The sequence below is a fragment of the Salarias fasciatus genome, chromosome 10 (genome assembly GCF_902148845.1).
Source record: "Salarias fasciatus chromosome 10, fSalaFa1.1, whole genome shotgun sequence".
Classification (NCBI taxonomy): Eukaryota; Metazoa; Chordata; class Actinopteri; order Blenniiformes; family Blenniidae; genus Salarias; species Salarias fasciatus.
Genome location: NC_043754.1, coordinates 18,493,794 through 18,514,114, shown reverse-complemented (window position 1 = coordinate 18,514,114; position 20,321 = coordinate 18,493,794). Strand labels below are relative to the sequence as shown.

At 45.0% G+C, this 20,321-nt stretch overlaps 2 protein-coding genes across 3 annotated transcripts; both read right to left on the bottom strand.

The window, feature by feature from the left end:
- Nucleotides 1-469: 469 nt before the first annotated feature.
- On the bottom strand, nucleotides 470-2,942 carry LOC115395899 (uncharacterized). Of its 2 annotated transcripts, none has more exons than XM_030101578.1 (5): nucleotides 2,878-2,942; nucleotides 2,112-2,795; nucleotides 1,904-2,029; nucleotides 1,772-1,832; nucleotides 470-914 (listed from the first exon to the last, which is right to left on the bottom strand). In XM_030101578.1, the coding sequence occupies exons 1-5, from the start codon at nucleotides 2,930-2,932 to the stop codon at nucleotides 875-877; spliced, it is 966 nt and encodes a 321-aa protein (XP_029957438.1). In that variant the 5' UTR covers nucleotides 2,933-2,942; the 3' UTR covers nucleotides 470-874. The 2 variants fall into 2 exon arrangements, with proteins under 2 accessions (XP_029957438.1, XP_029957437.1); XM_030101577.1 differs by having other exon boundaries at nucleotides 1,772-1,815.
- Nucleotides 2,943-12,927: 9,985 nt separating this feature from the next.
- LOC115395743 (uncharacterized) lies at nucleotides 12,928-15,611 on the bottom strand. Its single transcript, XM_030101384.1, has 5 exons — nucleotides 15,555-15,611; nucleotides 14,789-15,472; nucleotides 14,580-14,705; nucleotides 14,448-14,458; nucleotides 12,928-13,041 (listed from the first exon to the last, which is right to left on the bottom strand). Exons 1-5 carry the CDS (start codon nucleotides 15,607-15,609, stop codon nucleotides 12,928-12,930), a joined length of 990 nt encoding a protein of 329 aa, XP_029957244.1. The 5' UTR covers nucleotides 15,610-15,611.
- Between the last annotated feature and the right edge of the window lie 4,710 nt (nucleotides 15,612-20,321).

The window sequence follows — 20,321 nt, the reverse complement described above, 5'->3', positions numbered from 1 at the left end:
GGTCTGCACAAGAAGGTTAGGGAGGGCGTTGTTGTTGAACTGAAAAACCACGGCGTTCATGCGGTAACGTGATGAAAAGGACAGGATCTGGTGATCTGGACAGCACATGGCTCTACTTTCAGTTCACAGCAAAAGCTTTTATCCTCAGCTTGAGCCCCTGAGACACAGTATTTATTGAACAGTTACTAAGATATATATTAGGAATTATTTATTAACCCTCTGTTGATTCAGCTACCTGGATTTATTGTCATTTTCTTGTTGTAGAAATAACTACCCCTGCCACTTTTTCCAAGATAATAATAGCTTTAAAATACCTGGCATTTATTGTTGTTATGTGTTTGACAGTTTTGAGTGTGTTTTGTGCATTACTTTTAGTTCTTGTATCTTTTGCCTTGCATATCACTACCATGTATTGATCAGATGTTTAATGGAAAAGATTTCTGCAACTTTTATTGATTGTGCATGTAAACTGACAATTACATAGAAATCCTAAAAAAAAAAAAAATTAAAAAAAAAGAGAGAGAGAAATTATAACGGAATTTGGATGGCGCTTGTTGTTTCAGTACAAATTAATTTGCCTTACTGTACGTGTCGGTGTGTTTAAAACAGAAAAAAAAAACAGAAGCATTGAATACCATTCAAAGTGAAATGTACCACACAAAGAAAACCAACACGGTTCCTGAATGAGCCTCCCCTCATAGTCATCACTTACCACGCTCAAAGTACAAACATACATTTACCTCAAGCCTCAGTTGTGTTTTTTTTTTCCAGTCTCACCCTTCTTTAACCAGAGTGTATATCTATGCATTGGAGTAAACACATTCATCGTTGGAAGCATTTCCGTGTCTTTTTGGTCTGTTGGTCTTTTTATGACTTAACGCAGCGTAGTGAAGACTGTTTGGTTCTTCGAAACCCTGTGAACAAAACATATCAAGAGTAAATTCTGTAATCGTTTTTGTTTAAAAAATATATAAAGACCCTTCCCAAAGACATTAGAACGTCATGAAAAAGTATACTTATTTCCATAATTTTATTCCACATGTTAAATTTTCATAGATTATAGATTCAGGGCCACAATTTAAATGATTTCAAGTATTTATCTGTTGTAAAAGCTCAGTATTCAAACTATTTGAATACTGTGGAGAAATCAGCCCAAATTTTGCAGGGCATAAATGTTTTAAACTGAGCGTCACACACTAAACTATTAAACTCAAAGCACCTGCACACGTTTCCCCAGGTGTCATTAAATTGCTTCAGTTTGGTTCAATGTGAGGAAGACTGCAAGCTTTACAACTGTCCAGAGGACCATCATTGATCCCCTCCATAGGATGGGGAAACCACTAAAGTTCATAGCGATGGAGGCTGGCTGTTCACATAGTGCTGTGTCCAAGCAAGTCAATGGAGAGTCTAGTAATTCTCGGGCAATGCCACAGGCTGATCGCATCAATGCGACTGCACATTGAGGCAAAGGGATTCAAAACCAAATATTGAATATTGACGTATCGTTTTTGAAAATACCATATTTTGATTGATTTGATGTGATCCTAATTTCTGTGTTTTTTTCAGCAAAAACTGAGAAGTAAATGGTGATTTGTTCACAGTATTCAAATTTTTGGAGTTGAAAGGTTTAACTTTTTGAATGGAATTATGGAAATAAATGAACTTCTCCATGATATTGTAATTTTTTGAAAAAAAGGTCTGTATCTATTTTAGTTCTCAAATGTGCTTAACGGTTGTATAGTTATAGTTTGTTTTTTAAAATGGTATTTACCTCAGTGGTTGCTGCAGATGGAGATGACAGTCGTTCTTGAGCACCTGATTAATGCAACAGACTAATATTCATGTCATTTCAAAACCACCTTCAGTCCATAAAATCTAAGCTTCCATAATGAATGCAAATTACCTGAAGAGCGGCAGCTGTTTTTCTTGGTTATATTGTACAGTAAGAAAGCCAAGAAAATACTGAAGATCATCGTGAATAGCAACGCCCAACTCAACAAATGCACCAACACCCAAGGATTCACCTTATCTGCAAATTCAAACACAGCAATGTTTGTTTGTTGTGACTGAAGAATAGAAAAATATCTCAACATGTCAGAAAACGTACTTACCTGGAAAGTCAAGCTTGGTCTCGTTTCCAAACAGGACCTGTCCACATGAGGCGACTGCACAGTAATACATCCCAGCGTCAGTCTGAGTCAGGTTTTCCATCGGCAGTTCATAGAAACAGGTGTTACTTTGGGAGTCACACTGGTCATTCATGCCACTGTGGGTATAAAAGAGAACTGGAAGAGATTCCTCTGACTTTTTGTACCAGTAAACACTGTGTTCTCCATCACAGCTCCCAGGGTGTACTGTACAGCTCAGAGTAGCAAAGCCTCCTGGCTGAATACCGTCAGATACTGGCTGATTGACCAAAATGGCATTTGAACCAAACCCCTTCACACTGACTGTGATGCTCTCTGAAAAAATAGTTGATATATAGGAATCGAATATACAGTGGTATATAGCCGAGTCTGAAGTGTGCAAATCTGTGATTATCAGAAGAGCCTTGCCATCTCTTTTATCCATTTTGAAGCGTGGAAAGTTCTCGATCTCATCATGAAACAAGTTCTGACCACCTGTAGGAAAGGTGAAGATCAGCTTGGGTCTCTGTCCCAGAGTTTGCTTGTACCAGTAAACACTCCCAGGAATTTCAGTGCCAAAGAAGCAATTCAAGGTCAAATCTTCTCCAGGATGAGCCGAGACAAAACTTCTCTCCTGACGATCAGATGAAGACAGTTTCTGACCAGGAACTTGAAGAAATGGAAACAGAGAACAATGAAATATAATGTAAACTGGCGTACCGCTTATTTGAGTCACACAAATGAAGCTTACCCATCTTCCATGTGAGCAGAAAAGAAAGACAAAAAGCCAGAGTCAGAGATGCCATCACGATCAGCCTCCTGGGGTGAGTGAAAGGATGCAGCTCGTTCTTTCCCTTTTGACAGACAGCGCTGTGTGAGCTTGGCCAGCCACATGTGACACTGTGTCCTGTGTATCATGATCACATGGTCACAGCAGGGTGTAGCAACAAGTAATGTATTTGATTTACATAGTCAATGATGAGATTAAAAGAAATCCTCATTTTGAAATCATAAGATGCAGTGATCTCTGTTTATGAACAACATATGGATTGTTTGTGTTTCAAAGTTGAAAATCTTTATGAGGAGCCTTGTTCCAGATTTCACTGACTTCATTTGCAAATTATGTTGTTTCTGTGTTGTATCTACACATGCCGAACTGATCAAGCCAACATCCAAAATCAACAATGTGATCTGTGCAAAGAAGAACATCACATGATGGATTCCTGGAATCTTTTTTTTTTGTTTTGTTTTGTTTTTTGTTTTTGCATGGATCAAGGGTTAAACTCCATAGGCATACGTAGGCCATATAAGGTTCTTCTTAAGCCTTTAAGATGGTTCAATTCTCTGTTGAATAAGTGCCCTTCTTTTGAATGAGTATTGAGTTTCTTAGTCCACCGTTAAAGTGAAGCTTTCATTTGATAACATTGTACATTTGAAAAAAGAAATATATAAATTTCACTCAAGAGATAATGCATTTCTCACATTTATTTTTCAAGCAAAATCTTTATAAATGTAATGTATTTCCTGAATCTGTGTTTTGTCTTTATAATCTCTCTTTCTTTCTTTCTTTCTCCCATTCACACAATACACACACACACACACACACACGCACACACACAAAAGCCAGCATACATTTTTTAAGGTTCCTTAGCACACATCCTGCCGAAAACCACAAAGTCTGCTTAACTGATGGCTCTTCTAAGAAGAGGGGCTACAGGAGGAATCTGAGAAGAATCACTTTTATTAGGTATCGGAAAAAGTGAATCTCATGCACTTGTCAGCATCGAGAGCTCTGCTATAACCGGCAATGAATGCAGTTGGTGAAAGGGCATCTTGAGATGTGGTTTTGTAAACTTAATTTTTGCCATTTCGGAATGGAATAAAACCTCGAGGACCTTAAGCAACACACCTGCATATGTTGCATCTTGTGGTTTTAAGTTTAGTTTGGTGTACGTGCAGAGCTGTTTTTTTATATGAGATGATCAAGGCGAACTCCTCGGGCTCCTAAACAGCATTTTGCCTCGGGCCCCCATGTGGCTAGAAATGACCCTGGTATGTGTGAAGTACTTTAGGACCTGATTGGCCTGTCAGGTCCAGTCCTGAAATGGTCCTCCTCATATCTGACTGGTAGAAGCTGCAGTGTGTCAGCCAACAATATCATGTCTGAACCAGCCAACCTGCAGTGTGGTGTGCCTCAGTGATGTCTCGTACCACCTATTTGCAGACGACCTGCAGCTGTACTGCTCCTTCAAGCCCTCCGAAACCCATAAACTGAGCTCCTTAAGCGGGACAGGGGTCCTGTCGCTTAAGTGGACGGGGTCGTTGGCCTGGCCGACTTCTGTTTTCCCTGGGGGACTTCAGGCTGGGGTAGGTCCTGGTCGCATGCCGGTGTGACTCTGGGAGTCTTGACCGGTGAGTGCGTGCTCCGTTGACGTTGTGTCACGGTTTTTCTTGAACACGGGTGCGGTCAGCACCTCGGTGCGAGGATGCTTGACGTCAGTGTCTTGGGGGCTTGGTGGTGGCTGTACTTGGCATGTGGCCTTCCTCTTCCGCGCCAATTAGGGATGAGCGCGTACACCACTATCTGTATCTGTTTACCCATCCAAATTACCTGTATCCGTATATGTACTCGGAGGGGGCATGGCCTTAAACGGAAGTGGGTGTGGTTTAACCGGAAATGGGGTGGGGCAGAAATTGGCACACTATTTTAAGTCTGAAATTGATATGGATTGCTCAGAAGTTGCTATATTTGTTCTTTATTTGAAAACTATTTACAGAACCGTTTCAATGATACAATGTACAAGTTTTTTTTATTTTCGTCAGAACATGAACATTTTTAAAGTTAGATAAATGATTATTCATTCACACAACAGCCTCAGAATAAAGATTTGAATATTTTTTTGTCACAATAGTAAAAGAACTATTTACAGAACAAGTATTTTTATTGAGGCAGAACATGAATATTTTTAAGTGTATGACTGAATTTACATCACAGTTTCTCTATAATTGTTGTCCGGACTCCAGCTGGAGTCCAAGGAAAGGAACAGGTCTTCCTGGGTTGGGACTGCCTCCTCCCACGATCCCCACCAGAATCTCCCCGGTGTCCCAGAAAATCTCTCATCCGCCCCTGCTGAGCTTCCTGGTCCTGTCTGCGGCTGCAGCGCGGATCGTAGTGGACCTCAGTCCAGTCATCATCTCTCTCCCACAGATCACAGCCTCTCAGTGGAGCACAAGCTCAAATTAATATGAAAAATAAGAGAAAAAAGGAAAAACAAAACTGCGAGGGAAAACGAAACTTAAAACCCCCTGAAAAAAACAAACAAAACCTGAGCATGCACAGTCGCGTGACATTTCGACTTTAAAAGGTTTTCCTCAGGCACAATGCACGCTACAACGAAATAAAAAACCCAATTTTTAGTTTACCAGCACTGATTGGCTTCTCTGACAAGGATCCTGTTGTCTCAGTGGAGCATGGAGCAGAATGAAAGACCAATGAAGATCTCCCATCAGCACGAGCACGAATAATGACTGACAATGCTGGGGTCATACTCGGATTTGAAAAAAATGCATTATCCGTAACGAGTACTCGTTTAAAACAAGTATTCGGCTCACCCCTTGCGCCAATGTTGTCAGCCTGTCCACCTGGGTGTACATCTATCCCTACGGCCTCCACTTTGGTAGGTTATCAATAGCGAAGCCCATAGGTGGGCTAAGCAACACACGAAGTAGAAATTGTAGGTACTTGACGTAACTACAGTTCTACGAGTGTGTGCATGCCCACCGACCTGCTAGCCCAGCTCGACTGCTTCCATTCTCCTGGGCTGATTCGAAGAGGGGAGATTTTAGGGAGCTGCTCGGCTTACATCGCCTTGGAGCGGCGCGGGGCGTGTACCAGCGCCCAGGCATGACTGGCACAAGGGTGCATCAAATTGCAATGCAAAATGAAATCTCAACATATCAATCTGATTGGGGTTGCATTTTGTTCGGACACACATAAAAATGATTTGTGCAAAGTTTTGGGGAAATTACTTGAGATTTAGAGGTGGAACACAGCATGTGAAAAATACCAAATGGGCGTTTTTGTTTGATTTCTTGCATAACATGTCAAGACAATCTCAAAAATGACAAGAAATCGATTTTTAGAACATTTATTTTGAATGGAACATAGAAGTTACTCTCTGAAACAACCTGCACTGCATGTAATGATGTGCTTGCTTCTAGAAATATTCTTTATAAAGCATGCAGAAACATGTATAAAAACAGAAAAAATACCAAGGAACCAGAACTAGTAAAATGATTTTACTCCTATCAACAGTGACAGTAGCTCAGATGGTAGAGCGGGTCGTCTCATAATTGGAAGGTTGGCGGTTCGATCCCTGCTCCTGCAGGCGTAAAACTGTCGTCGTGTCCTTGGGCAAGACACTTCCCCCATCTTGCCTAAGTGTGAGATTAGACTAAGGGCCAATCCCAATTCTACCCCTTACCCCTACCCCTTACCCCTACCCCTATGATATGCGCGTTCACGAGGCTTAAGGGCTATCCCAATTCTCCTTTTTGAATAGGGGTAGGGGTAAGGGGAAGGGCTATTTCACCCCTTTCAGCGAAGTCTGCATCGATGCTCCCTATTCTCAATAGGGGTAGGCGGAGTTTCACATTGGCCAGAAAAAAACAACATGGCGCCCACCACGGAGTCGCACAAATGTAAGATTGCTTTCTGTAAACTATTTAAAAAGCTATAAAAAGTGTATTTGCTTAACTGAATTTATAGATAAACTAGCGTGACAGTGTCCCAGTCATGGATTAACGTTTTAGCGCTGCGCAGCACCGTTTCCAATCGTGAATTTGTAACTTATGAAGAGCACTTATCACTGAATTAACGTCATCCTTTATCATGTTTTTAACGTAATATGTTAGACACAGGGACCCCCGATGAAACCCGACTGCTGATTCAGTTTAGAGCCGGGTTCCTCAATTAGCGGACCGCGGTCCACGACCGGACCGCACACCTCGCTGCTGCCCCAGGGCAAATGTATGGAAAAAAAATCTTTCTTTAAACGCTCCATGTTCCGTGTGAGCACCGTTCTGCACCGCGCCGCTCTGCGCGTGTCCAGCGCACTCCGTCGCACCGCACTGCTCGGCAGTCCTCGGTATCTCCCCCCCCCCCCCCCCCCCTCCCCCTCCCACAGGGCGCTGAAGTCCGGACCCATGCTTGTATATAAAAAGCAAATGTGGACCTTCAAGATTTGTATTTGAGGACCCCTGGTTTAGAGGTTAAAAAGGAAGAAAAGTTTTTGAAATCAAAATACAGCGCCAAAACACATTGGGAGTAAATTATATTATTCGTCTAAGCTATAATATGTCAGTAATAAAACGTGTTTATATAAATATATCTGTATTACTTTAGGAAATTCATAAAATAAAATGGCTTGGAAGGGGAAGTTACAGCCCAGCAAGCTTCAAAAAAGTGGGAGAACCTCAAAAAGAAATATAAGGTAAATAATAATACCATTTTTAAAAAAATAAAAGTTATTTCTAATGTAATTTCTATCATTTCTAATATCCATAATTCTTTGTTGTTATAGGAGTGCGGCGGGGCTTAAAGGGCCAAGGGGTATCCCAATTCATAGTGCTGCAAAGATAGCCCTAGCCCTCAGCCCTATTCTAAAAGGGGTAGGAGAGTGATAGTGGTAGGGCTAAGGGCTAAGGGGTAGGGGTAAGGGGTAGAATTGGGATTGGCCCCAAGACTTCCTTTTATTGTCATTACACAACAGTGCACTGAGGAACGAAATTTCGTCGCATTTGGCTTCCTCTGTTTCAACAACACTAAATAAATAGATAAAGATAAAGGAATGCTTTAGAATAAAAAAAATAAATAGCATCAAAAATAGATGTGAAGACAGGGCGAAGCATATGATATCAGTTAAACACGATCAGTTAAGATCTGACGAATAATAAAATATTTACAAAAACTGAACAAATATTGCACTGATTGATTAGAGAATCAGTCCTTAACTACAAAACAGAGGAATATTGCACAGAACCATGGAGAGGTGATATGAGTGGCACAAATATGTGCATGAATATTGCACCGACAATGTCCAACAGATATCCAGATTCAATATGGGATAGTTATGTCCCATTCAGTAGTCTGATAGCCAGGGGGAAGAAACTGTTCATAAATCTGGTCGTTCTGCAGCGGATACTGCAGAACCTTCTGCCAGACGCCAGCAGGGAGAACAGTCCATGGTGAGGGTGGGTGGAGTCCGAGGAGATTCGATGCGCTCTGGCTGAGCAGTGTCTGTGTGAAATGTCCTGAATGGAGGGGAGTGGGGACCCGATGATCTTCTCTGCCGTTCTCACCACTCTCTGCAGAGATTTCCAATCTGCAGCTTTACAGCCCCCGGACCAGATGGAGATGCCACTAGTCAGCAGGCTCTCGATGGTCCCTCTGTAGAAGGTGGAGAGGATGGGCGAGGGGAGGGAGGCTCTCCTTAATCGGCGCAGGAAGTGCAGGCGTTGCTGTGCTTTCTTGGCCTGAGATGTGGTGTGAAGAGACCAGCTGAGGTTGTCTGTGATGTGCACCCCCAGGAACTTGATGTTCTCGACAACTTCCACAGCTGTGTTGTTGATAAGCAGTGGAGTGTGGCTGATTCGAGATCTCCTGAAGTCGACAATGATCTCCTTTGTTTTGTCGACATTCAGAAGCAGGTTGTTCACCTCACACCAGTCCTCCAGGTGTCGCACCTCCTCCCTGTTGGCCTGTTCGTCGTTGTCCTGGATGAGACCCAGAACTGTAGTATCATCCGCATACTTCAGGATGTGATTGGAGCTGAATCTGGGATGACAGTCATGGGTCATCAGTGCGAACAGCAGGGGGCTCAGGACCTGTGGGGAGCCAGTGCTCAGGGAGATGACATTGGAGATGTTGCTGCCCACCCGTACAGACTGGGTTCTGTTGGTGAGGAAGTCCAGCAGCCAGTTACACAGGGGGGTGCTGAAGCCCAAAGGAGCCAGTTTGAGAACCAGACGCTGGGGGATGATCGTGTTGAATGCTGAACTAAAGTCCAGGAACAGCATTTGCACATGAGTGTTCCTCTTCTCCAGGTGCTCCAGGCTGACGTGGAGGACAGAGGAGATGGCATCCTCTGTGGAGCGGTTAGGCCGGTATGCAAACTGGAATGGGTCAAATGATGGCGGAAGTTAATGATGAAGTCGTTAATCACCCTTTCGAAGCACTTCATGAAGATGGGAGTAAGTGCAATGGGGCGAAAGTCATTCCAACAGGAGACAGCAGGTTTCTTCGGCACTGGGATGATGGTGGAAGACTTGAAGCGTGGGGGGACAACAGCCTGGTCCAGTGAGGTGTTGAAGATGTCAGTGAGCACCTGGACCAGCTGATCAGCACATTCCCTGTCCACACGTCCAGGGATCTTCTCAGGGCCTGCTGCTTTCCGCACATTCACTTTCCTCAAGGTTCTCCACACAGCCGTGGATTCAAGTCTCAGTGCCTGCTCATTAGGGAGGGGGGTGGCTTTCCTCGCAGGGGTGTGGTTGAGGGCTTCAAACCTGCCAAAGAAGTTATTGAGCTCATTGAGGAAGCCTATGTCCCCTTGTAGAGAAGGAGATGCAGTTTTATAGTCGGTGATAGTCCTGATGCCCTGCCACAGTGTCTGGTGTTGCTCGGGTCATGGAAGAAGCCCTGGATCTTCTGGCTGTGGGTGTGCTTTGCTGCCCTGATGGCCCGGTTCAGGTCGGCCCTCGCTGATCTCAGTGCCTCCATGTCACCTGACTTGAATGCAGTGTTACGCTTCCGGAGTCTTGCCCGCACCTCCTTGTTCATCCAAGGTTTCTGATTGGCCCGTGTGACGATGGTCTTGGTGGTAGTGACCTCCTCCATGCACCAGTGGATGTATGCAGACACAGATGCCGCATACTCCTCCACGTTGATGTGACGGTTATCGTCAGTAGCCGCCTCTCTGAACACAGTCCAATCCGTGCATTCAAAGCAGTCTTGCAGAGCTGACATAGCTCCCTCCGGCCACACTCTCACCTGCTTCAAAGTGGGTTTTTCTCTGGTTAGCAGAGGCTGGTATGCAGGAATTAGCAGGACTGAGAGATGGTCTGATGAGCTAAGGTGAGGGCGGGGGGCTGCTCTGAAGGCCTTCTTGATGTTGGTGTAAGCCAAGTCCAGTGTGCTCTTCCCTCTGGTAGCAAAATCCACATGTTGGTAAAAATTTGGCAGAACAGTCTTCATGTTGGCTTGGTTAAAGCTCCCAGCAACAATGAAAACACCCTCGGGATATGTGGATTGCAGGTCACCGATGGTACGGTAGAGCACATTCATGGCCAGTTTTGTGTTTGCACTGGGAGCGATGTAGACAGCCGTGATGATAACACAGTTAAACTCCCGAGGGAGGCGAAAAGGTCTGCATCTTACAGTCAGGCACTCAATGTCCACACAGCAGTGACGAGAGACCACAGTGGTGTTGTTACACCAGTTGTTATTGGTGTAAATACAGACGCCAACCCCCCGGGATTTACCTGTGAGAGCGTGGTCGCTGTCGGCTCTGAATGTTGTTAGCCCATCCAGGGCGAGACATCACGTCTCTGTGATGATGAGGATGCAGCAGTTCCTTATCTCCCATTTGGTGGATAAATCCAGCTTCAGGTAGTCCAGTTTTGTTTCCAGGGAGCGAACATTTGCGAGCAGGACGGATGGAAGCGGCGATCGGAATGGGTTAGCTTTTAGCTTCGCTGTGAGTCCATCCCGACGACCGCCCTTCTGTTTCCTCTCGCACCGCCTCTGGCGCCCCCGGAGGCGGCTTGAGCCGATAGGAAACCCCGCTGCTGTGTAGGCCGCTGGGTCTGACCGGCGTAGCAGCCTGAGGCTGCGCAGAGTTGTCTGAGTGTCCAAACATACTGTTCCGTAGATACTACGCTTCTGCAGGTTTAATGAAGTCTTACGGTTGTATCCTGTGTGATCCGCCGAAATAAAACATGGTATATTAGATAACCAAGAACGCAGAGTGTTACCGGGAGCTAAAGCAGCCGCAGCCGACAAGGGTGCCGCCATCTTGTCTTCATGAGTGAATGGTTGGTGGTGGTCGGAGGGGCCGATGGCACAGATTGGCAGCCTCGCTTCCGTCAGTCTGCCCCAGGGCAGCTGTGGCTACAATAGTAGCTTACCATCACCCAGTATGGTGTGAATGGGTGAATCTGATATTGCAGTGTGAAGCGCTTTGGACTCTGTCAGTGCAGTGTAAAAAGCTCTATATAAGTGCAGTCCATTTACCATTTACAGTCAAACCTGGTCGCTTTGCATGCAGTTGTGTGTCGCAGTGATACAGCAAGCACCGCAAGATCTGGCGACCACTTGGCAGCTTGGCGACAGTAATGATGGCATCTGCACCGGTGATGCTGGCGCCCAGACCAAAAACCAGGGTGCTCTGGCGGGGGCTTAAGGCCATCTTGTGAGAGCTGGATCCTGTAGTGTGTGATTTTGGCATTGAGGGAATTGACTCAGCGACTGAGCTACACAGGCAAAGCTTTATATAGATCCCCCCCCCCCCCCCCTTTTTTTTTTATGCAGGTGCAGGAAAATAGAATAGTTCTTGCAAAACAGAGGGTAAAATGTGCGGGAATATTGGAATATACAGGTCTCTGGGCTTGAAATGTAACAATGTTGCAACAACGCACACACACACATGCACACACCCACACACACACACACACACACACACACACACACACACACACACACACACACACACACACTAAACAGCAGGCCATGTGCGAGCAGGGCACAGTGAAGGGACACAGTTCCTGTTACCCCCTTATGCCATAAAATCAGACGCACCGTTCCACCTCTAAATCACCTCATATCGCTTCAATGTTTTGTATGTATTGTTTTTGCATGGATGGTAACACTTTTAGCACCCAATCAAAGCAATATTCTGGAAATGTGTATTTTGATGCACCCTAACTGGCACGGCAACGTTTTTGATCTGTCTCAGTGTCTGGCTGGCGCCAAAGGAGGGTACCAATAGCAAAGCCCGTAGTTGGGCACACACACACTCGTAAAACTGTAGTTACGTCTAGTAACTATAATTTCTTACTTGACAGAGGAAATAATGTTTATTTCACAGCAAAAGCTTTTATCGTAAGCTTGAGTCCCTGAGACAAAGTGTTTATTGAACAGTTACTAAATTAGGTATGAGGGATTATATATTAACCCTCTGTTGATTCAGCTACCTGGATTTATTGTCATTTTATGATTGTAGAAATACCCTTGCCACTTTATCCAAGATAACCACAGCTTTGAAATATCTGGTATTTATTATTATTATGTGTTTGACAGTTTTGAGAGTGAGTTTTTGTGCATTACTTTTAATTCTTGCATATTTTGTCTTGCATATCACTACAATGGATTGATCAGATGTTTCATGGAAAAGATTTCTGTAACTTTTATTTATTGTGCATGTAAACTGACAATTACATAGAAATCCTAAAAAAAAAAGAGAGAAATTATAACAGAGTTTGGATGGCACTCTTTGTTTCAGTACAAATTAGTTTGCCTTCCTGTACGTGTTGGTGTGTTAAAAAAAAAAAAAAAAAGAAAGAAGCATTGAATACCACTCAAAGTCAAATGTACCACACAAAGAAAACCAACACGGTTCCTGAATGAGCCTCCCCTCATAGTCATCACTTACCACACTCAAAGTACAAACACACATTTACCTCAAGCCTCAGCTGTGTGTTTTTTTTATTTCCAGTCTCACCCTTCTTTAACCAGAGTGTATATCTATGCATTGGAGTAAACACATTCATCGTTGGAAGCATTTCCGTGTCTTCTTGGTCTGTTGGTCTTTTTAAGACTTAAAGCAGCATAGTGAAGACTGTTTGGTTCTTGGAAACCCTGTGAACAAAACATATCAAGAGTAAATTGTGTCATGGTTTTTGTTTAAAAAATATATACAGACCCTTCCCAAAGAAATTAGAATGTCATGAAAAAGTATATTTATTTCCATATGTTAAAGCTCGGGTTGGCGATCTTGGAAAACTAGCATGTAGCACGAATGTAGCATCTCCCCAAGGCTCCGCCCAGCTCCCACCCCATTGGAGGAGGTCCGTTGGGAGTGGAGATGCGGAGACGTTCCGCGCGTGCGGTCCAGTGCGTTCCTGGCGAAACCTGTCCTCAGCGCTTCGTTTCTTCGTTTTTCTTTATTTGCACTATGCCAAGTTATGGCGCACTCACCGGTAAGTAAAGCCCCAAACATTCTTCTCCGCCATTCTGCAACGACGCTCCGTCCTTCTACGCGCGCACTGAACCAGGGTCAGTGCACGACATTGACATGTACGCGCAGGGGGCAGGTCGAACGGCGAAGTGATTTGATTGGTTTAAAAAAAGGTGTCCTGTCAAGACGATTGGTTACTGTTTTTCCCGTTTTACTCCTGCTGTAGATAGTGGATATTTTCCAAACTACTTTAATAACACGCCATGAATTGCTTCCTATCGGGTCATAAAGATCACTTTAACCAGTATTTTAAAAAATGTATCTAATTCAAATCGCCAACCCTGGCTTTAAACCTTCAAAGATTATAGATTCAGGACCACAGTTTAAGCAATTTCAAGTATTTGCTTGTTGTAAAAACCATCAAATCAGGAATTCAAACAATATGAATACGGTGGAGAAATCAGCCCAAATTTTGCAGGGCATGGATGTTTTAAACTGAGCATCACACACTCATCTATTAAACTCAAAGCACCTGCACACATTTCCCCAGGTGTCATTAAATTGCTCCAGTTTGGTTCAATATGGGGAAGACTGCAGACTTGACAACTGGCCAGAGGACCATCATTGATCCCCTCCATCGGATGGGTAAACCACAAAAGTTCATAGCGATGGAGGCTGGCTGTTTACATGCTGTGCTGTGTCCTAGTAAGTCAGTGAAAAGTCTAGTAATTCCCGGGCAATGCCACAGGCTGATTGCATCAATGCGACTGCGCATCGAGGCAAAGGGATTCCAAACCAAATATTGAAGATGAACGTATCGTTTTTGAAAATACCATATTTTGATTGATTTGATGTGATCCTAATTTCTTTATATTTTTCTGCAAAAACTGAGAAGTACATGGTGATTTGTTCACAGTATTAAATTTTTTGGAGTTGAAAGGTTAAACTTTTTGAATGGAATTATGAAAATAAATACATTTTTCCGTGATATTGTAAACTTTTGGAAAAGGTCTGTATATATTTTAGTTCTCGAATGTGCTTGAAGGTTATATGGTTTTAGTTTGTTTTTTTTTTAAATGGAATTTACCTCAGTTGTTCCTGCAGATGGAGATGACAACCCTTCTTGAGCACCTGGTTAATGCAACAGACTAATATTCATGTCATTTCAAAACCACCTTCAGTCCATAAAATCTAAGCTTCCATAATGAATGCAAATTACCTGAAGAGTGGCAGCTGTTTTTCTTGGTTATATTGTACAGTGAGAAAGCCAAGAAAATACTGAAGATCATTGTGAATAGCAACGCCCAACTCAACAAATGCACCAACACCCAAGGATTCACCTTGTCTGCAAATTCAAACACAGCAATGTTTTGTTTGTTGTGACTGAAGAATTGAAAAATATCTCAACATGTCAGAAAACGTACTTACCTGGAAAGTCAAGCTTGGTCCCGTTTCCAAACAGGACCTGTCCACATGAGGCGACTGCACAGTAATACATCCCAGCATCAGCCTGAGTCAGGTTTTCCATCGGCAGTTCATAGAAACAGGTGTTACTTTGGGAGTCACACTGGTCATTCATGCCACCGTGGGTATAAAAGAGAACTGGAAGAGATTCCTCCGACTTTTTATACCAGTAAACACTGTGCTCTCCATCACAGCTCCCAGGGTGTACAGTACAGCTCAGAGTAGCAAAGCCTCCTGGCTGAATACCGTCAGATACTGGCTGATTGATCAAAGTGGCGTTTGAACCAAATCCTTTCACACTGACTGTGACACTCTCTGAAAAAATAGGTGTTCGATAGGAATAGAATATACAGTGGTATATAGCCGAATCTGAAGTATGCAAATCTGTGATTGTCAGAAGAGCCTTGCCATCTCTTTCCTCCATTTTGAAGCGTGGAAAGTTCTCGATCTCATCATGAAACAAGTTCTGACCACCTGTAGGAAAGGTGAAGATCAGCTTGGGTCTCTGTCCCAGAGTTTGCTTGTACCAGTAAACACTCCCAGGAATTTCAGTGCCACAGAAGCAACTCAACGTCAAATCTTCTCCAGCATGAGCCGAGACAAAACTTCTCTCCTGACGATCAGATGAAGACAGTTTCTGACCAGGAACTTGAAGAAATGGAAACAGAGAACGATGAAATATAATGTAAACTGGCGTACCACACATTTGAGTCACACAAATGAAGCTTACCCATCTTCCATGTGAGGAGAAAAGAAAGACAAAAAGCCAGAGTCAGGGATGCCATCACGATCAGCCTCCTGGGGTGAGTGAAAGGATGCAGCTGGTTCTTTCCCTCTTGACAGACAGTGTTGTGTGAGCTTGGCCAGCCACATGTGACACTGTGTCCTGTGTATCACGATCACATGATCACAGCAGGGTGTAGCAACAAGTAATGTATTTGATTTACTTAGTCAATGTTGAGATTAAAAGAAATCCTCATTTTGAAATCAGAAGATGCAGTGATGTCTGTTTATGATCAACATGTGGATTGTTGATGCGTCAAAATTGAAACTCTTTGAGGACCTTTGTTCCAGATTTCATTGACTTCATTTGCCCATTATGTTGTTTCTGTGTTGTATCTACACATGCCGAACAGATCAAGCCAACATCCAAAATCAACAGTGTGATCTGTGCAAAGAAGAACATCACATGATGGATTCCTGGAATCTTTTTTTTTTTCTTTTTTTGTATCGCTAGGGTTAAACCCCATAGACATACTTAGACCATTTATAAGGTGCTTCTTAAGCCTTCAAGATGTTTCAATTCCCTGTTGAATAAGTGCCCTTCATTTGAATGAGCATTGAGTTTCTTAGTCGACGTCAAAGTGAGTATTTAATTTGATACCATTGTACATTTGAAAGAAGAGATATACAAACTTCACTCGAGAGATATTACACTTCTCATATTTATGTTTCAAGCAAAATCTTTATAAATCTCCTGTATTTCCTGAATCCGTGTTTTGTCTTTATAATCTCTCTTTCTTTCTTTCTCCCATTCACACTGCACGCACACACACACACACACACACACACACACACACACACACACACACACACACACACACACACAAAAGCCAGCATATATTTTTCAAGGTTCTTCAGAACACATCCTGCTGAAAACCACAAAGTCTGCTTAACTGATGGCTCTTCTAAGAAGAGGGGCTACAGGGGGAATCTGAGAAGAATCACTTTTATTAGGTATCGGAAAAAAGTGAATATCAAGCACTTGTCAGCATGGAGAGCTCTGCTGTAACCGGCAATGAATGCAGTTGGTGGAAGGACATCTTGAGATTTGGTTTTGTAAACTTAAGTTTCGCCATTTCGGAATGGAATAAAACCTCGAGGACCTTTCAGCTCGTGTCCGGAGTTTTGAAAGAGAGAGGTTTTTTTTAATCCAATGTCTCGAGGTTCCGCCCTCCCTCTGCTTTCATGAGCGACCAAGCCACGCCCCTTTAATTGTGCACCCAAATTATTTGTCGGGTGAAAATGAGAGCCTCCGAGTCCTACAGCATCCTAAATTTTTCGCTGTTTACGGTGGATGTTCAGCAGACCATGGATATATCCGAGGTAAGCGGGGCGGCGGCTGCGTTGCTAACTCACCTCTGCCTGGGCGAGCGGCCGTGCTCTCTGGCTGCTCCACACTTTGATTGACAACACAAGAATGCGGAAGCTCAAACTCTACTGGCTGACGCTTTTTCGGATAACATGGGGGTCTATGAGACGAAGGCCGGGCTCATAAATACATTTTTATATTGCTTTATGTTAATATTATATTGTAGTATCGAACCAGACTGACACTTTTAAGCTCTGTTGAAAAATGATACATACGTTGGAAAAGACCCAAAACTCCGGACACGAGCTTTAAGCAACACCTGCATATGTTGCATCTTGTGGTTTTAAGTTTAGTTTGGTGTACGTGCAGAGCTGTTTCTTGATATGAGACGAGCTCGGCGAACTCCTCGGGCTCCCAAACAGCATCTTGCCTCGGGCCCCCACATGACCAGAAATGACCCTGGTATGTGTGAAGTACTTTAGGACCTGATTGACCTCTCAGGTCCAGTCCTTCAAGGGTCCTCCTCATATCTGACTGGTAGGAGCTTCAGTGTGTCAGCCAACCATATCATGTCTGAGCCAGCCAACCTGCAGTGTGGTGTGCCTCAGTGATGTCTCGTACCACCTATTTGCAGACGACCTGCAGCTGTACTGCTCCTTCAAGCCCTCCGAAGCCCATAAACTGAGCTCCTTAATGGACTGCTTATCACTAATCAAGCAGTAGCTAAGAGACAACAGCCTCCAACTAACTCAGAAAAAACAGAGACCCTCATTATTGCCCCAGACAGTGCCATCCCCGCTATTGAGCGGCACCTTGGTGATCTGAGCCCCTCAACCAAAACTGAACGGGGGAACCTTGGGGTGCTCTTTGACAGCACCATGTCACTAGACTACCACTCAAGGCAACTGGTTAGAAACTGTTTCTTCCAGCTGCGCAACATCGCTAAGCTCAGACCCATGGTGTCTAAAAATGAGCTTGAAATGGTCATTCATGTCTTCATATCTTCGCGGCTGGACTACTGCAACAGCCTGTTCACTTGTCTTAAGAAGAAAGAGCTGGCGCGTCTGCAGTATGTTCAAAAATCAGCTGCGAGGCTGCTGACCAGCACCAACAGGAGATCCCATATCACACCCTTGTTAAAATCCCTCCACTGGCTCCCTGTTGCATTTCGTATCCAGTTTAAAATCGCGAAGGTCTTGGTGAAGTCAGTGTGCCGCTACTCCGTCAAAGTCCTAATCACAGACCAGGGCTGGGAGTTCTGCAACCATGTCAACGAAGAGCTCTGCAGACGTCTCAAGATCGACCACCGCCAGACGACCGCTTACCACCCACAGTCGAACGGCCAGACTGAGCGATTCAACCAGACACTTTGCAATGCAGTTGTCAAGTACGTCAGCGAGCAGCAGGATGACTTGAATGATTACATCGAGCCCTTTCTTGTTATTTTCTTTGTAATTTTTTATTCATTGTGATAGTTCTTCACTATAATCTCTGTGATATTGTTATATTTTTTAGCTATTTATATACGTATAACACAATGTAATTTGCCATTCTGCTTTGTGTGGTTCTTAGCCCACCCGCGGGATTCGTTATTGGTACCCTTCGTTGGTGCCAACTGGACACTGAAAAGATCAAACGAGTTGCCGCGCCAATCATGCCCGTGCGCTGGCGCACGACCGGCCCCTCTCCAAGAGGATTCTCCCTTCTTCTTTCTCAGCCTTGAGTAGATCATTGCAAGACAAAGAAAAAGACAAACATGGACAAGCTGGCTCGATCTCAGTCGCCTTCCGGCGTCGGGCCATTCACCTGCCGCGGACGTGGCACTCAGCGAGACCAGCACAGCCGCTGCTTCTGAGGTAAACCTCTAACTCAGCGTGCTTCCTGGTCGGCCTGCCTTTTTCTTCCCGCTTGAAGAAGTCGAGTGCCGAGCTGCCTTCTTGGGAGCCGTGTCTCCCGCTTCCGCACCCTGAACCGGGGGAGCGACTTGCGGCTCTGTTCTACTCAGCCTCCCCTGGGTGCCGAATGTGCGAAATGGAACGTGGCTCTGGCGTCATGGAGGCCCCCTCCCGCTCGCTTCTCTACCGTAACATATGTAATAGACCGTCAGGCCCGTTGCATCACTAAGAGCACGTGGATAAAAGAGGCTATTGAAATTCGGAAATGTGCCCCCGAGACAGTGAACCGGGATGAGGGGGCCTTTTTGCTTTCACACACCTGGGATGCTGTACTCAAGAAGTCGGACTGCAGATGGCGCTGTTCTCCCGCTTCCACTAGTGGGAGAATAGCGCCAAAACCTGTATAAATCAGCTGACAAGATACGTCACAACAACATCACGTGACTCTCTGAAGAAGACGGCTGACAGCTGCCGAAACCGTCAGGTAAATAACAAAATACCTCCCTGGTCTTTGGAAAAGAACCTTTGTTTTTGGATTATAACTTGGAAAGACCAATGAACCTTTTTGGACTATCACTAAGAGCAATCCTCTTCTGATTATGCTCACGCCACAGAGACGCACTGAGCTCGACAGGGGTGTCTCCTCCTCTTCTTCGGCCGCTACACGAGAGAAGTGGTGGACAGGGGCGGCTGGGGGCGCTCTTTTTAGGGCCAGACGCCCCGCGCTCGCTGACATGACAGTAGGGGTTGGAAAGACACCTGCTCCCCTCTCGTCTGTACTCCCAGACGGCAGGCGGGCCAATGTTTCTGGTTGTGAACGTGGTGCAGCCGCTGACGCTTCTCTTCCATACGTGGAGAGACATGCTGGGCCCGCTCTCACCCTGGCTGTCCAGGACGCTGAGAAACGGTTACGCTCTGCAGTTTTCACGTCTTCCCCCACCCCCCCATCCCCCCATTCTTCGGCTGCTGCTCGGGAGAAGCAGCAGACAGAGGTGGCCGGGCACGTTCTGGCCGTGGCCAAACACCCCGCTCTCACCGAGGTGACGATGTGTGATGCGCCCCCACTCACACGCCCTGGGCTTTTCCCGCCAGGAGCGCTGAGCGTCTCTCCCCAACGGCACTGCATGTCACTACACAGAGACGTAGTGACGTCAATGGAGGTGCCCTGTCATCTTTCACCCCCTCTTCTCCGCCAGGTTCACAGCAGAGTCGGGAAAATATAACGTTCACTCCCTGCCATCATGAGATGCGGAGTGTCGGGACGGGTGGAGATGCTGTGGCTGCACCCGGACGTTTCAGGCATCTAAAAAGCACAATCCCTCACAGTACACCATGCTCGCGCCGCTGGGGCATGCCGAGCGCGCCTATGGCCTCCTCTCCTCTAACGTGGCTGCCCCACCTGCGGTACACCTGCCGACTGGCACCTAGGCCGCTGGGAATGCTGTGACTGGGGTCACACATCCACATCTTCTATAGAGCAGGCTTTCTCACATCACGCTGTGCTCGCGCA

Coding starts and splice junctions, on each gene's coding strand:
- LOC115395899 (XM_030101577.1), bottom strand. CDS start 2,932: ATGGCATCTCTGACTCTGGCTTTTTGTCTTTCTTTTCTGCTCACATGG. Junction 2,796..2,877: donor TCTGCTCACATGGAAGATGG/GTAAGCTTCATT, acceptor CATTTCTTCAAG/TTCCTGGTCAGAAACTGTCT. Junction 2,030..2,111: donor GACCAAGCTTGACTTTCCAG/GTAAGTACGTTT, acceptor TTGAATTTGCAG/ATAAGGTGAATCCTTGGGTG.
- LOC115395743 (XM_030101384.1), bottom strand. CDS start 15,609: ATGGCATCCCTGACTCTGGCTTTTTGTCTTTCTTTTCTCCTCACATGG. Junction 15,473..15,554: donor TCTCCTCACATGGAAGATGG/GTAAGCTTCATT, acceptor CATTTCTTCAAG/TTCCTGGTCAGAAACTGTCT. Junction 14,706..14,788: donor GACCAAGCTTGACTTTCCAG/GTAAGTACGTTT, acceptor TTGAATTTGCAG/ACAAGGTGAATCCTTGGGTG.